The sequence below is a fragment of the Pan paniscus genome, chromosome 4, assembly GCF_029289425.2.
Source record: "Pan paniscus chromosome 4, NHGRI_mPanPan1-v2.0_pri, whole genome shotgun sequence".
Classification (NCBI taxonomy): Eukaryota; Metazoa; Chordata; class Mammalia; order Primates; family Hominidae; genus Pan; species Pan paniscus.
The window spans coordinates 72936533-72952172 of NC_073253.2; the positions used below are offsets into that span (position 1 = coordinate 72936533).

General features: G+C 42.8%; 1 protein-coding gene across 2 annotated transcripts in view; it reads right to left on the reverse strand.

Annotated features, from left to right (window-relative positions):
• WDR70 (WD repeat domain 70) overlaps positions 1-15640 on the reverse strand; it is a 365730-nt gene that overhangs the window by 345892 nt on the left and 4198 nt on the right. Inside the window, exons 4-5 of one of the 2 annotated variants that reach the window (XM_034960155.3) lie at positions 6923-7043; positions 2471-2666 (exon numbers count right to left, since the gene is read on the reverse strand). In XM_034960155.3, the coding sequence (XP_034816046.1) occupies positions 2471-2666; positions 6923-7043 (317 nt within the window). The remainder of the gene's footprint in view (positions 1-2470; positions 2667-6922; positions 7044-15640) is intronic. The other variant, XM_034960154.2, reaches the window with a different exon arrangement.

Below are 15640 nucleotides of genomic sequence, written 5' to 3' on the forward strand. Positions count from 1 at the left end.
GCCTCCCAAAGTGCTGGAATTACAGGCGTGAGCCACTACGCCCAGCCTATTTTTGTATTTTCTTAGTAGAGTCAAGGTTTCACCATGTTGGCCAGGCTAGTCTCAAACTCCTGACCTCAAGTGATCAGCACTCCTCAGCCTCCCAAAGTACTGGGATTACAGGCGTGCGCCACAGTGCCCAGTCAAAATATTTCAACCTACAGAGATATTTAAAAGCCACTAGAACTGATAAAAGAAAAAATATACAATCAACACTGCAATTTCTGGAACTTACTGTAAAACAAAAATTTTAATGAAACTGCCAAATTTATTCTTATTTTATTCTTGTTTGTTTTCTTAATTTTACACATGCACACACATGAATGCATGTGCATGTGTGTGTATATATACTATAGATCTGTTGTTTCATGTGAAAGAAAAAAGTACAAAATTGAAATTAGAAGCTTTATTTGATCAACTACAGACAGACACAAATTGACAAATTTGCTGTACTATGTACTGAGAAGGAATACGCAAAGAATACCGATTTTGACAGTCATTGACAGATTTACAAAAGCTGTTGCTTTTCTGATTACTTTTCATTTCATTTCATAATTATTACTAAAAATAATTCATCACATAAAGAAGGGAGGTGTTAAAAAATTATCTACCCCAAGTGCGGCCGGGCGCAGTGGCTCACGCCTGTCCCAGCACTTTGGGAGGTCGAGGCGGGCAGATCACGAGGTCAGGAGATCGAGACCATCCTGGCTAACACAGTGAAACCTCATCTCTACCAAAAATACAAAAAATTAGCTGGGCGTGGTGGCGGGTGCCTGTAGTCCCAGCTACTCGGGAGGCTGAGGCAGGAGAATGGCGTGAACCCAGGAGGCGAAGCTTGCAGTGATGGCGCCACCACATTCCAGCCTGGGTGACAGAGTGAGACTCTGTCTCAAAAAAAAAAAAAAAAAAAATTATCTACCCCAAGCGTCAAATACAAATGTAGACCATTTCCTTTAGCATTCTTTCCTTTTAGTATTTTGGAGATTATATCTTTTTTTTTTTTTTTTTTTTCCTGAGACTGAATCTGTCACCCAGGCTGGAGAGCAGTGGCGCAATCTCGGCTCACTGCAACCTCTGTCTCCCGGGTTCAAGTGATTCTCCTGCTTCAGCCTCCCGAGTAGCTGCGACTACAGGCGTGCGCCACGATTACGCCTGGCTAATTTTTGTATTTTTAGTAGAGACGGGGTTTCGCCATGTTGGCCAGGATGGTCTCAATCTCTTGACCTCATGATCCGCCCACCTCAGCCTCCCAAAGTGCTGGGATTACAGATGTGAGCCACTATGCCCTGCTGGGCAATTACTCTTAAAATTGTAAACTTATATACTTGGCTTAAACTAATCTAAGGTTAACCGGTATCTCTGGCCTCCTCCCAAATAACATTTACAAAGCAATGAACTCTGATTTCACTCTCCCATCTTCTACTTCATTGTTGACAATAATTTTAGATCCAGTTTGCTCTTAAATCCTCCCAAATTTACCCATCATCATTATTATTTGCAGACAATGCATACGTAGATTTTTTTCTTTTTTGAAACAGAGTTTTGCTCGCTGCCCAGGCTGGCGTGCAATGGCACGATCTCAGCTCACTGCAACCTCCGCCTCCCAGGTTCAAGCAATTCTCCTGCCTCAGCTTCCCAAAGTGCTGGGATTACAGGTGTGAGCCACCACACCCGGCCGCATACGTAGATTTAACAAAATGTTTTATCCATTGATTTCTTTTTAACACATTGCTTTCTGCTCTCCATTTATTATTTTTTAGTTGTTTTCTTCCTCCTGAAGTTCTTTCAATACAGGCTGTCAGTAATAAACTCCACAGTCATTTTCCTCAGGTTTTTTGCGGGGGGTTGGGGGGGCGGTTTGAGACAGGGTCTCACTCTGTCGCCCAGGCTGGAGTGCCATCTGTCGACCTCACTGCAACCTCTGTCTCCTGGGCCCAAATTATCCTCCCACCTCAGCCTCCCGAGTAGCTGGGACCACAGGTGCGCACCATAACACCCGTCTAATTTTTGCATTTTTGTAGAAACAGAGTTTTGCCATGTTGCCCAAGCTGGTTTTCAATTCCTGAGCTCAAGCGATCCGTCCACCTCGGCCTCCCAAAGTGCTGGGATTACGGGTGTGAGCCACTGTACCGGCCTTTTTCCTCGGTTTGGTTTTTTGTTTGTTTTTTGGAGATGGAGTCTGGCTGTCTACAGGCTGGAGTGCAGTGGCACAATCTTGGCTCATTGCAACCTCTGCCTCCCAGGTTCAAGCGATTCTCCTGCCTCAGCCTTCCGAGTAACTGGGATTACAGTTGTTAAGCCATCATGCCCGGCCTTTCCTCAGTTTTTAAATTGGCTCTTACTCATGAAAAACAGTTTAGCAGAACTGATCTCTACAGTACTTTAAAGATATTACTCCACTGAATTCTTAAATTACCACTGAAATACTTACTTCCTCTTCCTCCTCTTCCTCTTCTTCTTCCTCTGCTTCTTCTTCTTCTTCATTAAGAGGTGGAGGTAAAGGACCGAGGATATCGTCCTCCATAAAATTAACTGGTTTTCCTACCATTTTAGGGGGTGAAGGAGGGCCAATTAACTCATCATCAGAAGAGTCAGAACTCTGTTCACTTTCACTGCTGCTCGTATCCCTGAAAATACAGAAACAGAAACTCTTTGCCTCTGCTGCAATGAAGAGCACACTTTGGAAATAGTATTCATTTCTCAGGATACTTTTCCTCTCCTATTAACAATTGGGTATTTTTTAATTTTTTTAAATTTGTAGTTCAAACATTAAATGTTTAATGCCAAATATTTTATCTTAAGAAAGTTAAAAACAAAACTATGTCTTACACAGTCAAAAATAAAGGGTCACAGCAATTATATGTTAGACAGCCATTAGACCATTAGCACTCATAAAGAGACAGGTGAGACTGAGTGCAATGGCTCACACCTGTAACGCCAGCACTTTCAGGGACCAAGGCAGGTGGACTGCTTGTGCCCAAGAGTTTGAGACTAGCCTGGGAAACATCGCGAGACCCTGTTTCTACAAAAAATAAAAATTAGCCAGGTGTGGTGGCATGTGCTTGTGGTACCAGCTACTCAGGAGGCTGAGGTGGTAGGATCACTTGAGTCCAGGAAGTCAAGGCTACAGTGAGCCATGACTGCGTCACTGTACTCCAGCCTGAACAACAGTGAGACCCAGTCTCAAAATACAGATATATAATAAAAATTTAATTTAAAAATTTTAAAAAGAGGTGAACAAGGAAATACAGAAGAAAAACTACAAAATAGTAACGGACAAAAACCACTGAGATATCCAGTGCCTCAATTAACTATATTTGAATCCAATCCCTGATTGCCACAGTAGCAAATAATGCCAGTCATGTAAGGAGGTTAATATTACTCCCAAAATGTTTCAATATAATTTCCGAAATACAAGTTATTTCTAACGGCTAATCCAAGTTTCCTACATTGCCAAAACATTAAATGTAGCATTCTTGCATTCTAAAAACACCATACTCTAACCAGGGGTGTCCAAGGGAGAGAATACAGTCATGGGTTCTTATTTTGTTTCTGGTTGTCCAGTGAAGCCATTTCCTCATCCCTCTTTTCTACTTATCACTAGAGACAGAAACTAAAAACCACGGCTTCAGGATGCTAAAAGTCTAAAAGAAAACAACAACAATATCACGCAGGTTGGACAGGCTTGAGAGTCTAGGGCATATCATACTGATTCCCAAGTGGTTTCCTATCCACCACACCTGAGGACTATTATACACTCTCACTAAGGTCTCTAGCAAACACCTGTAAGCATAGCCCTCACCATCTACCACTCCTCCACCTGCCCCCAGAGTTGAGAATTCAGCATTCTTAATTGTATCAATTAATCTTTCAAATATTTGATAAGATTAAAAGTGTCACTGCCTTCTAATGAAGTATCTCTGGTATGTAAGCTCCAGGAAAGCACGAATTTCTGTTTTGTTCTAGCATCTAACATATTTCTAGCATCTAAAAAATGCTTCACCTATAACAGGCACTCAGTATCTACTGACGGAAAAACATGAGATTTTTCTTTTTGTTTTCATCTAGGTTAAAAATTGAAAAGAATATATTCTCACATTCAGGTTACCCTTAAACAGAGGTATATGAACTAGCAAACCTCCATAAAAATCTGAGTTTCTACATTTGAGCCACTGCGTAGCTCAAATCTCCACTCCAAGGCCTTCTTTCTAATTGAACAGGTTAAGTTTGGTTCACAACAAGGTCTTTGCACTTGTAGTTCTGTCGGCTGACTTACCCTTCCCATAGATTGTTACACGGCCTCTTTCTCATCTTTGGAGTTTCCTCAAATGTCTCCCCCTCAAAGAAGTCTAAGGGCACACTCCTTCTAAACTTTCAGGCACACCACCACTTCCCATTACCTTAAGTACCTTTGTTTATCTTCATTACATGCCTGCTAAGTTATTTTATTTGGTTATTTAGTTGTCTGTTATCTATCCCTTCAAATACTCCCACAACAACGTGGGCTCAGTGAGAACAAAGGTCTCGATTGACTTGCTAATTGCTATATCTCAGTGCCTAAAACACTGTGTTATCCACAGTAGATGCTCAGTAAAGTAATAGTTGAATGACTAAACAAATTTATATTAAGCTATTCATACTCCAAAATTTTCCCCCTTATGATTAACGCACAAGTTTCCAGCTGCACTGGTTTAAAACAGATTTTTTTTTTTTTTTTTTGAGACAGAGTCTCACTCTAGAGTCCCAGGGCATGATCTTCGCTCACTCCCCGTCCTGGGTTCAAGTGATTCTCTTGCCTCAGCCTCCCAAGTAGCTGGAATTACAGGCATGAGCCACCACGCCCAGCTAATTTTTGTATTTTTAGTACAGACAGGGTTTCATCATGTTGGCCAGGCTGGTCTCGAACTCCTGACCTCGTGATCCACCCAGCTCGGCCTCCCAAAGTGCTGGGATTACAGGCATGAGCCACCTCGCGCAGCCCTCAAGTATCTTTTTTAACCACAACAAAATAAAACCAAAATCAGGCCAGGCGCAGTGGTTCACACCTGTAATCCCAGCACTTTTCGAGGTAGAGGTGAGCGGATTGCTTGAGCTCAGGAGTTCAAGACTAGCCTGGGCAACACTGTGAACACCTGTCTCTACAAAAAAATACAAAAATTAGCCAGGCATGGTGGCACACACCTGTAGTACCAGCTACTTAAGGGGCTGAGGTGGGAGGATCACTTGAGTCTGGGAGGCGAAGGTTGCAGTGAGTTAAGAATGTGCCACTGCACTCCAGCCTGGGTGACCGAGTGAAACCCTGTCTCAAAAAAAATTAAAAAATCAATAACAAGAGGAACCTTGGAAATTGTACAAATACATGAAAATAAAACAACAGGCTTCCAAATGACCAAAGGGTCAATAAAAAAAATTTTTTTTTAATTTCTTGAAACAAAAGAAAATGGAAACAAAACATATCAGAACCCACGGAAAACAAAGAAAACAGTACTAAGAAGGACATTTACAACAATAAACACCTACATAAAAAGTAGAAATACATCAAATAACCTAATGATGTACCTCAAGGAACTAGGCAAAGAATAAAGCAAACCAAAAATTATTAGAGGAAATAAAAAAAATCAGAGCAGAACTACAAATGACATTGACACTAAAAAAAGAATAATAACGCCGGGCGCGGTGAGTCACATCTATAATCCCAGCACTTTGGGAGGCCGAGGCGGGTGGATCACAAGGTCAGGAGTTCAAGACCAGCCTGGCCAACATGGTGAAACCCAGTCTCTACTAAAAATATAAAAATTAGCTGGGCATGGTGGTGGGCACCTGTAACCTCAGCTATTCAGGAGGCTGAGGCAGAGAACTACTTGAACCCGGGAGGCGGAGGTTGCAGTGAGCCGAGATGGTGCCACTGCACTCCAGCCTGGGCAACAGAGTGAGACTCCAACCCAAACAACAAAAAAAAGAATAACAAAACATCACTGAAACAAACGTTGATTTTCTGACAAGATAAACAACATCAATGTGTTAGGCCATTGTTGCATTGCCAAAAAGAAGTAACTGGGATGCCAGGCACGGTGGCTCACACCTATAATCCCAGCACTTTGGGAGGCTGAGGCGAGCAGATCACGAGGTCAGGAGTTGGAGACCAGCCTGACCAACATGGTGAAACCCCATCTCTACTAAAATACAAAAAAAATTAGCAGGGCATGGTGGCCCACACCTGTAATCCCAGCTACTTGGGAGGCTAAGGCAGGAAAATCACTTGAACCCAGGAAGCAGAGGTTGCAGTGAGCCCAGATCAAGACACTGCACTCCAGCCTGGGCGAAAGAGCGAGATTCCATCTCAAAAAAAGTAATAACTGGAGGCCAGGCCCAGTAGCTGACACCTGTTATCCCAGGACTTTGGGAGAATGAGGCGGACAGATCATGTCAGGAGTTTGAGACCAGCCTGGCCAACATGGTAAAACCTGTCTCTACTAAAAATACAAGAATTAGCCGGCCGTGGTAGTGCACGTCTGTAGTCCCAGCTACTCAGGATGCTCACGCCTATAATCCCAGCACTTTGGGAGGCTGAGGCGGGTGGATCAACTGAGGTCAGGAGTTCGAGACCACCCTGGCTGATATGGTGAAACCCCATCTCTACTAAAAATACAAAAATTAGCCAGGGGTGGTAGCGCATGCCTGTAATGCCAGCTACTTGGGAGGCTGAGGCAGGAGAATCGTCTGAACCCAGGAGATGGAGGTTACAGTCAGCCAAGATCACGCCACTGCACTGCAGAGGGCGATAGAGCAAGACTCCATCTCAAAAAAATTAAAAAAAAAAAAAAAACTCTATAAACACCTAGAAACTGATAGTTTAATAGAAGTCTTTCTGAAAATCAGGCACCTGGAAGATGATTTGGAGCAATCTCTGACCACATTTGATCTTGAGGATGTTGGCTCAATATCTTCATTTTGTCTTCTTAATTCTTTCTCTCTGTTCATTTCTTCCTCTTTTTCTCTTGCTTCTGAAAAGATTTAAAAAAGATTAACAAAAAAATCCCAACGGTTACAATTCAAAATATGTTAGTATTAGAAAGGCTAAAAATTAACATAGTCACAAAGATATAACTTAGAGTGTTAGCAGTAACAGCAAAAAATTATCAACCACAGCCACTGGAAAACAGTATGGTGGTTCCTCAAAAAGTTAAACATAGAATTATCACCTGATCCAGCAATTCCACTTCTGGTATATATCCAAAGAAACTGAAAGCACAGTCTAAAAAAGATACTTGTATACCCATGTTCATAAGAACATCATTCACAACAGCTAAAATGTAGAAGCAACCAAAGTATCCATCTGTAGATAACTGCATTAGCAAAATGTGGTATGTCCACATAATGAAATATTGTTCACCCAAAAAGGAAGGAGATTCTGCAATATGCTACAACTTGGATAAACCTTGAGGACACTATGCTAAGTGAGATAGACCACTCACAGAAAAACAAAAAGACGAATATTGTATAATGCCACTTACATGAGGTAATCTAGAGTAGTCAAAGTCAGAGACAAAAAGTAGAATGGTGGTTATCAGAGGCTAGAGGGAGGGGGAATGAAGAATTGTTTAATATGTATAGAGTTTCAGTCTTACAAGATGAACAGTGTTATAGAGATGGATGGTGGTGATGGCTGCACAACACTATGCACTTAAATATTAAGATGGTACATTTTATGTGTATTTTATAACAATTTTTAAAATTAGAAAAAAAATTTATCAACCTAAATGGCCAATGTGGTAAAAGAATTGAACGAAATTAACTGCATAGCAATATAATATTAACTGCAGATAATAAAAATAGTGATAGAAAACAGAAATCTGGGAAAATATTAACAGATATGCTAAGCAAAATTAGCATAATGTAGATGGTGATATATTTTTTAAAAAGTATTCAAAGGTGAGATTTTAGGTAATTAACTTTCTAATGTTTTAAAACATAAATTTAGCACTTCTTGGCCAGGCGCAGTGGCTCATGCTCGTACCCAGCACTTTGGGAGGCCAAGGTGGGTGGATCACCGGACGTCAGGAGTTCGAGACCAGCCTGACCAACATGGAGAAACCTCATCCCTACTAAAAATAAAAAATTAGCCAGGCGTGGTAGCGCATGCCTTTAATCCCAGCTACTCGGGAGGCTGAGGCAGGAGAATCGCTTGAACCCGAGAGGTGGAGGTTGTGGTGAGCCGAGATTGCGCCATTGCACTCCAGCCTGGGCAGCAAAAGCAAAACATCATCTCAAAAAAAAAAAAAAAAAATACAGCACTTTTTTTCTGAATTTCCTACACTAGAATTTTGGTCAGAGACTAGCTATCAAAATCATAATAAAATTTATACTACCCGGGTGTGGTGGCTCACGCCTGTAATCCCAGCACTTTGGGAGGCCGAGACAGGCAGATCACGAGGTCAGGAGATCGAGACCATCCTGGCTAACACGGTGAAACCCCGTCTCTACTAAAAATACAAAAAAATTAGCCAGGCGTAGGGGCGGGCGCCTATAGTCCCAGCTACACAGGAGGCTGAGGCAAGAGAATGGCGTGAACCCGGGAGGCAGAGCTTGCAGTGAGCCAAGATTGTGCCACTGCCTTCTAGCCTGGGCGACTGAGTGAGACTCGGTCTCCAAAAAAAAAAAAAAAAAATTTATATTATAGGCTGCTCTGTCTATAAAGTAGCCATTCTTTTATTCCTCTACTTTCCTAATAAACTTGCTTTCACTATATTAAAAAAAAAACTACTACATTAATTTTCTAGAGTTGTTTACTCTAGAAAGACAAAAAAAAATTTTAAATATTAACTTTTTTCCCTCTGATAATCTCACTCTACAATTGTGGGGGCACTAGGAAGAAAAAGGATTATTTATGAATAGTTTGGTTCTCAATTGCCACCATCCTCAATAACCTGAGATAATCTTTAACATTTTTTTCCTTCACTTAATAATGAAATACAATACAATCCAAGTTGAGCAGCAGCAAAGGACATTTATCAAGTGGAATGTTGTATTCTTTAGGGTCTTTAGTTGCTGGGACATGGAGGATGAGGAAGAAGCTTACCCAGCAAACATCAACAAGGAATTACATAGTCTTTCATGTCAAATATGGAAGACAAAACCCTCCAGGAAGAGGTAAGGCAAATATTACAGTGCTAGATCATGTTGACTTTTTTGTGTCTTCTGGGCTGAGGCGGGTCAAGAGTCAACAATTCTGCACTCTGATGCTAGAAACTGGAAAAAAATTAAAAAGAAGCATAGTGTCCAGATTTAAGAATGGGCCTGTCGGGCACGGTGGCTCATGCCTGTAATCCCAGCACTTTGGGAGGCCCAGGCAGGCGGATCACGAGGTCAGGAGACTGAGACCATCTTGGCGAACACGGGGAAATCCCGTCTCTACTAAAAATACAAAAAAATTAGCCAGGCGTGGTGGCAGCCGCCTGTAGTCCCAGCTTACTCTGGAGGCTGAGGCAGGAGAATGGCGTGAACCCGGGAGGCAGAGCTTGCACTGAGCGGAGATGGCACCACTGCACTCCAGCCTGGGCAACAGAGCAAGACTCCGTCTCAAAAAAAATAAATAAAAAGGAATGGGCCTGAAGCCGGGCGTGATGGTTCACACCTGTAATCCTTGCACTTTGAGAGGCCGAGGCGGGTGGCTTGCATGAGCTCAGGAGTTCGAGACCAGCCTGGGCAATATGGTGAAACCCTGTCTCTACTAAAATACAAAAAATTAGCCAGGCGTGGCGGTGTGCACCTGTAGTCCCAGCTACTCGGGACACTGAGGCAGGAGAATCGCTTGAACCCGGAAGGCGGAGGTTGCAGTAAGCCGAGATAGTACCACCACACTCCAGCCTGGGCCACAGAGTGAGACTCCATCTCCACGAAAAAAAAAAAAAAGAATGGGCCTGCTTAGCTCCTAGTTCACCCTGTTTTTTCAGCCAATCCCTCCAGACCTCGGGGGGTGGCAGCAGCAGCATTTGTACTCTAGGCTCATCTTCTCCCTCAGGTCTTACAGTCAATTATATTACTAATCAGGAAAAGATATTGAGGCTGCCTACTCAGCTGCCATTTCCCCCTTTTTTACTATTATTTTTTTAATAGAGACGGGGTCTCACCATGTTGCCCAGGCTGGTCTTGAACTCCTGGGCTCAAGCAATCCTCCTGCCTCAAGATTTACAAATGTGAGCCACCACACCATGCCAGTCCTCCCTCTTTTTCCCTTAGTTTTTCTTTTTTTTTTTTTTTTTGAGACGGAGTCTCACTCTGTCACCAGGCGTCAGTGCAATGTCAGCTCACTGCAACCTTCACCTCCTAGGTTCAAGCAATTCTCCTGCCTAAGCCTCACAAGCAGCTGGGATTATAGACGCCAGTCACCATGCCCACCTAATTTTTGTATTTTTAGTAGAGATGGGGTTTCACCATGTTGGCCAGGCTGGTCTCGAACTCCTGGCCTCAAGCAATCCACCTGCCTCAGCCTCACAAAGTGTACTAGGATTACAGACATGAGCCACTGTCCCCAGCCTAGTGTAACACTTCTAAAAAAAAAAAAAAAAAAAAAAAGTCTGTATTTCAGCTGGGCGTGGTGGCTAACGCCTGTAATCCCAACACTTTGGGAGGCTGCGGCAGGCAGATCACGAGGTCAGGAGTTCGAGACCGGCCTGGCCAGCACGGTGAAACCCCGTCTCTACTAAAAATACAAAAAATTAGCCGGGCATGGTGGTGCACACCTGTAATCCCAGCTACTCAGGGGGCTGAGGAAGAATTCCTTGAACCTGGGAGGAGGAGGTTGCAGTGAGCCGAGATCGTCCCATTGCACTCTAGCCTGGGCGACAGAGAGAGACTCTGTCTCAAGAAAAAGAAAAAAAAATTTGTATTTCATATGTCCTACACATACTTATAGCTTTCAAGAACATAAAAAACATTTAAAAAAAATTGTACCATTATCATTTCCAGACCCTTCACAGCACATATTTTATTGGGGTTTTACAGTAATTCATCCTTTCCACTAGTGCACTTAGCAACCAAGACAGCTCATACCCCCATATACAGACAAACTTGCTATTAAAAGGGTCAAAGTCTTAGTTTCCTCAAGTGTACTATCAATACCCGGGGAAAGACTCCAATACCAAGCATGAGATAAATAATGCCCATATGAGAATTTTCAACTTTTAAAGAAAAGTAAGTCAAACTGTCTCATGGTAGGAAACTAGGGTTCCCACAACCCCTCTCTTCAATTTCATAATTTGCTAGGACAGCTCACAGGGAATCACTTTTAATTCCACAGTCTAAATGTAATCTAATTGCCAAGTCTGGAAGAACACTAAAAAAAAAAAAAAAACTCTTATGAATAACTTCCCATATAATGATGAATACTACTTCCATAAATTATCCCAATGGTATTTTCTATTTACATGCTAAAGCTAAGTAGATCTTTCAAAGAGATAATCAATTTAGATTCATGTGTTTAGATCGTAGAAATTGCAGTCCAAAGATGTAAATCAAGAAAGTTCAATAATTTGTCCACAAAAATCAAAGGAGATCATAGTCTTGAGACAATTTTTCAGAAATTTAAAAATTTAATAACCCCCCAAGTTCCTCTTAGGTAAAATGTATACATGCTTTACTAAGAAAAATTACAAGAATTTAAAATAATATTTATAAAGTACTTTGCTGTTTATAAGCTACTACACCCAACATCTTAATCTCTTCAAGAAACTTCCAAGGTAGATGATACACACACAACAGGATTATGAAGGATCAGAAATTGGAAAATCCATCCAATGTTACTCATCTAGTAGACTGTGGGGCTGGGCCTTAAACCTAGGTCCCCCAATTAAAAATCCCAAGCTCTTTCCAACAGATTGTGCCCATTTTTTTTTTTTTTTTTAGACAGAGTTTTGCTCTCGTCGCCCAGGCTGGAGTGCAATGGCACGATCTAGGCTCACTGCAACCTCCGCCTCCCAGGTTCAAGCGATTCTCCTGCCTCAGACTCCTGAGTAACTGGCACTACAGGTGCCCGCCACCCACACCCGGTTAATTTTTGTATCTTTAGTAGAGACAGGGTTTCATCACGTTGGCCAGGCTGATCTCCAACTCCTGATTTTAGGTGACCCACCCACCTCAGGCTCCCAAAGTGCTGGGATTACAGGCGTGAGCCACCGTGCCCAGCCCAGATTGTGCCATTTTAAAACATTCTCCAAAGCAGCAAGATTTCATTTTTTAACAAGACAGTATTACAGGTCTAAATTCAATTTAATATTCTCAAAATATTACTGAGAACCTATTTTACAAAGCAAAGTACTAGGGGCTATAAAACTTACATACCCACAAATATATACATCTACTATGTACCCACAAAAATTGAAAATAAAAAAATTAAAAATAAAAAGTTTCACTTTGGGAGGTTGAGGCAGGCGGATCACTTGACTTCAGGAGTTTGAGATAAGCCTGGCCAACATGGTGAAACCCTGTCTCTACTAAAAATACAAAAGTCAGTCAGGTGGTGGTGGCACGTGCCTATAATCCCAGCTACTGGGGAGGCTGAGGCAGGAGAATTGCTTGAACCAGGAGGCAGAGGTTGCAGTGAGCCTAGATTGCACCATTGCCCTCCAGCCTGGGCAACTCAAAAAAATAAACAAGTAAATAACAACAAAAAGCCGACATAGCCAAACAAGACAATCCTTGTTCAAAACATGTTATATTATATGCTTAAAATGGTAAATACAGGGTACCTATACTGTGATAGTACAAACATTCACTAAATTGTTTAAAACATTTGTAAATGCCTCAGATAGCATGTCTTTGTCCATCGTTTGAGGATATTAAAATTGTTTTTTGATGTGATGATATTGTGGTATAATATGAAATATATTTGGCCAGGTGCAGTGGCTCACTCCTGTAATCCCAGGACTTTGGGAGGCTGAGGGGGGCGGATCATGAGGGCAGGAGATCGAGACCATCCTGGCTAACAGGGTGAAACCCTGTCTCTACTAAAAATACAAAAAAAAAAAAAAAAAAATTAGCCAGGCATGGTGTCCGGTACCTATAGTCCCAGCTACTCAGGAGGCTGAGGCAGGAGAATGGCGTGAACCCGGGAGGCGGAGCTTGCAGTGAGTCGAGATCGCACCACTGCACTCCAGTCTGGGCGACAGAGCCAGACTCTGTCTCAAAAAAATATATATATATTTGGTCTTTGTTTCAGGTTCCTGCCACAGAGCTTCTGAAACCCTTGGAATTTCCTAAGTGATAGGAGCTGTCTCTTGTTATTCATTAGAAGCCCCTTTGGATCCCACCTAAGTTTATGCTATTGAAGTGACTTAGTGCTGGACCCCTAGGCCTCAGGATGGGACTGCTGCTCACTTAAAAAACTGACGGGTTAGATAATTGGAACTTTCATCCCTACCCCCCAATCTCTGGAGAAGCTGAAAATTAAGATCTATAGAAATTTTTTTTTTTTTTTTTGAGACAGGCTCTCGCTTTTTTACTCAGGCTGTGATGCAGTGGCATGATCATAGCTCACTGCAGCCTCAACCTCTGGGCTCAACTGACCCTCTCACCTCAGCCTCCCAAGTAGTTGGGACTACAGGTGTGCGCCACCATGCCCAGCTAATTTTTATAAGATTTTTTGAATGGGATCTCACTGTGTTAGCCCAGGTTTATCTCAAACTCCTGGGCTCAAGTGATCCTCCTACCTTGGTCCCCCAAAGTGCTGGGATTATAGGTGTGAGCCACTGCACCCAGCCTAGACACTCCTGAACCACTAGATGTGATTAGCTTCAGGGTAGCTGAACACAGGGGTATGCTGGGGAGTTGGTGCACCCAGAGAGGGCACAGAAGCTCTGCACCTCTCCCACCCCATACCTTGCCCAGTGCATTACTTCATCTGGCTGTTCATCTGTATCATTTATAATATTCTTTATAATAAACTGTTAAACACAAGTAAAGTGTTTCCCTGTGAGCCATCCTAGCTAATTATCAAACCAAAAAGAGCGTTCATGGGAACCCTGATTTATAGCCAGTAGATTAGAAGCACTGGTCGAAACCTGTGAATTGAGATTAGTGTCTGAGTGAAGGCAGTCTTGTGGTAGTCTCCAGGGAGACGGTGTCAGAATTAAACTGAGTTACCGGATACCCAGTTGGAGAACTGGTTGATGTGTGGGGGAAAACTCCTACATATCTGGTGTCAGAAATAAAGTACTGGTTCACACCTGTAATCCTAGCACTTTGGAAGGCCAAGACAGGTGGATCACTTGAGCCCAGGAATTCAAGACTGGCCTGGACAACATGGTGAAATTTTTTTTTTTTTTTTTTTGAGACAAGAGTCTCACTCTGTCGCCCAGGCTGGAGTGCAGTGGCAAGATCTCGGCTCACTGCAAGCTCTGCCTCCAGGGTTCACGCCATTCTCCTGCCTCAGCCTCCCAAATAGCTGGGACTACAGGCACCCACCACCACACCCAGCTAATTTTTTGTATTTTTAGTAGAGACAGGGTTTCACCATGTTAGCCAGGATGGTCTCAATCTCCTGACCTCATGATCCGCCCCTCCCAAAGTGCTGGGATTACAGGCGTGATCCACTGCGCCTGGCCAACATGGTGAAATCTATCTCAACTAAAAATACAAAAAATTAGTGGGGTGTGGTAGCACCAACCTATAGTCCCAACTATTTGGGAGGCTGAGGTGGCAGGATTACCTGAGCCTGGGAAGTGGAGTCTGCAGTGAGGCAAGGTCATGCCACTGCACACCTGTCTAAGCAACAGCAGTGAGACCCTGTCTCAAATAAAAAAAAAAAAAAAAAAGGGGAAAGTACTGAGAGGAGTGCTAGAGGATAGGAAACAACTTGGTTTTTCCTATCTCTTACAGGTATCTTGGTTAAGCTTTTTCTAAAACAATCCTTATCGTTTTAAGGTATATACAAAAATATTTATGAGTAAAATGATGTCCAAGATTTGCTTCGAAATCATCTGAAAGGGGAAACAGAAGTAATGCTAGCCATGAACTGTTACAGTAGTTAAATCTGATTGATAGGTACATGGTAGTTCATGACTATACTTCCGTGTTTGAAATTTCACATAATAATGAAGGGTTTTGCTGGGTGCAGTGGCTCACACCTGTAATCCCAGCACTTTGGGAGGCCAAGGCGAGTGGATCACGAGGTCAGGAGATCGAGACCATCCTGCCTAACATGGTGAAACCCCATCTCTACTAAAAATACAAAAACAAAATTAGCCAGGCGTGTTGGCAGGCACCTGTAGTCCCAGCTACTCCAGAGCCTGAGGCGGGAGAATGGCATGAACCCGGGAGGCGGAGCTTGCAGTGAGCCAAGATCGCACCACTGCACTCCAGCCAGGGCGACAGAGCGAGACGCCATCTCAAAAAAATAACAATAATAATAATAATGATGGGTTTTGGCCTGGCACGGTGGTTCACACCTGTAATCCCAGCACTTTGGGAGGCCGAGGCGGGCGGATCACCTGAGGTCACAAGTCCGAGACCAGCCTGGCCAACATGGCGAAACCCCGTCTCCACTAAAAATACAAAAAAATTAGCCAGGCGTGGTGGTGGTCACCTGTAATCCCAGCTACTCAGG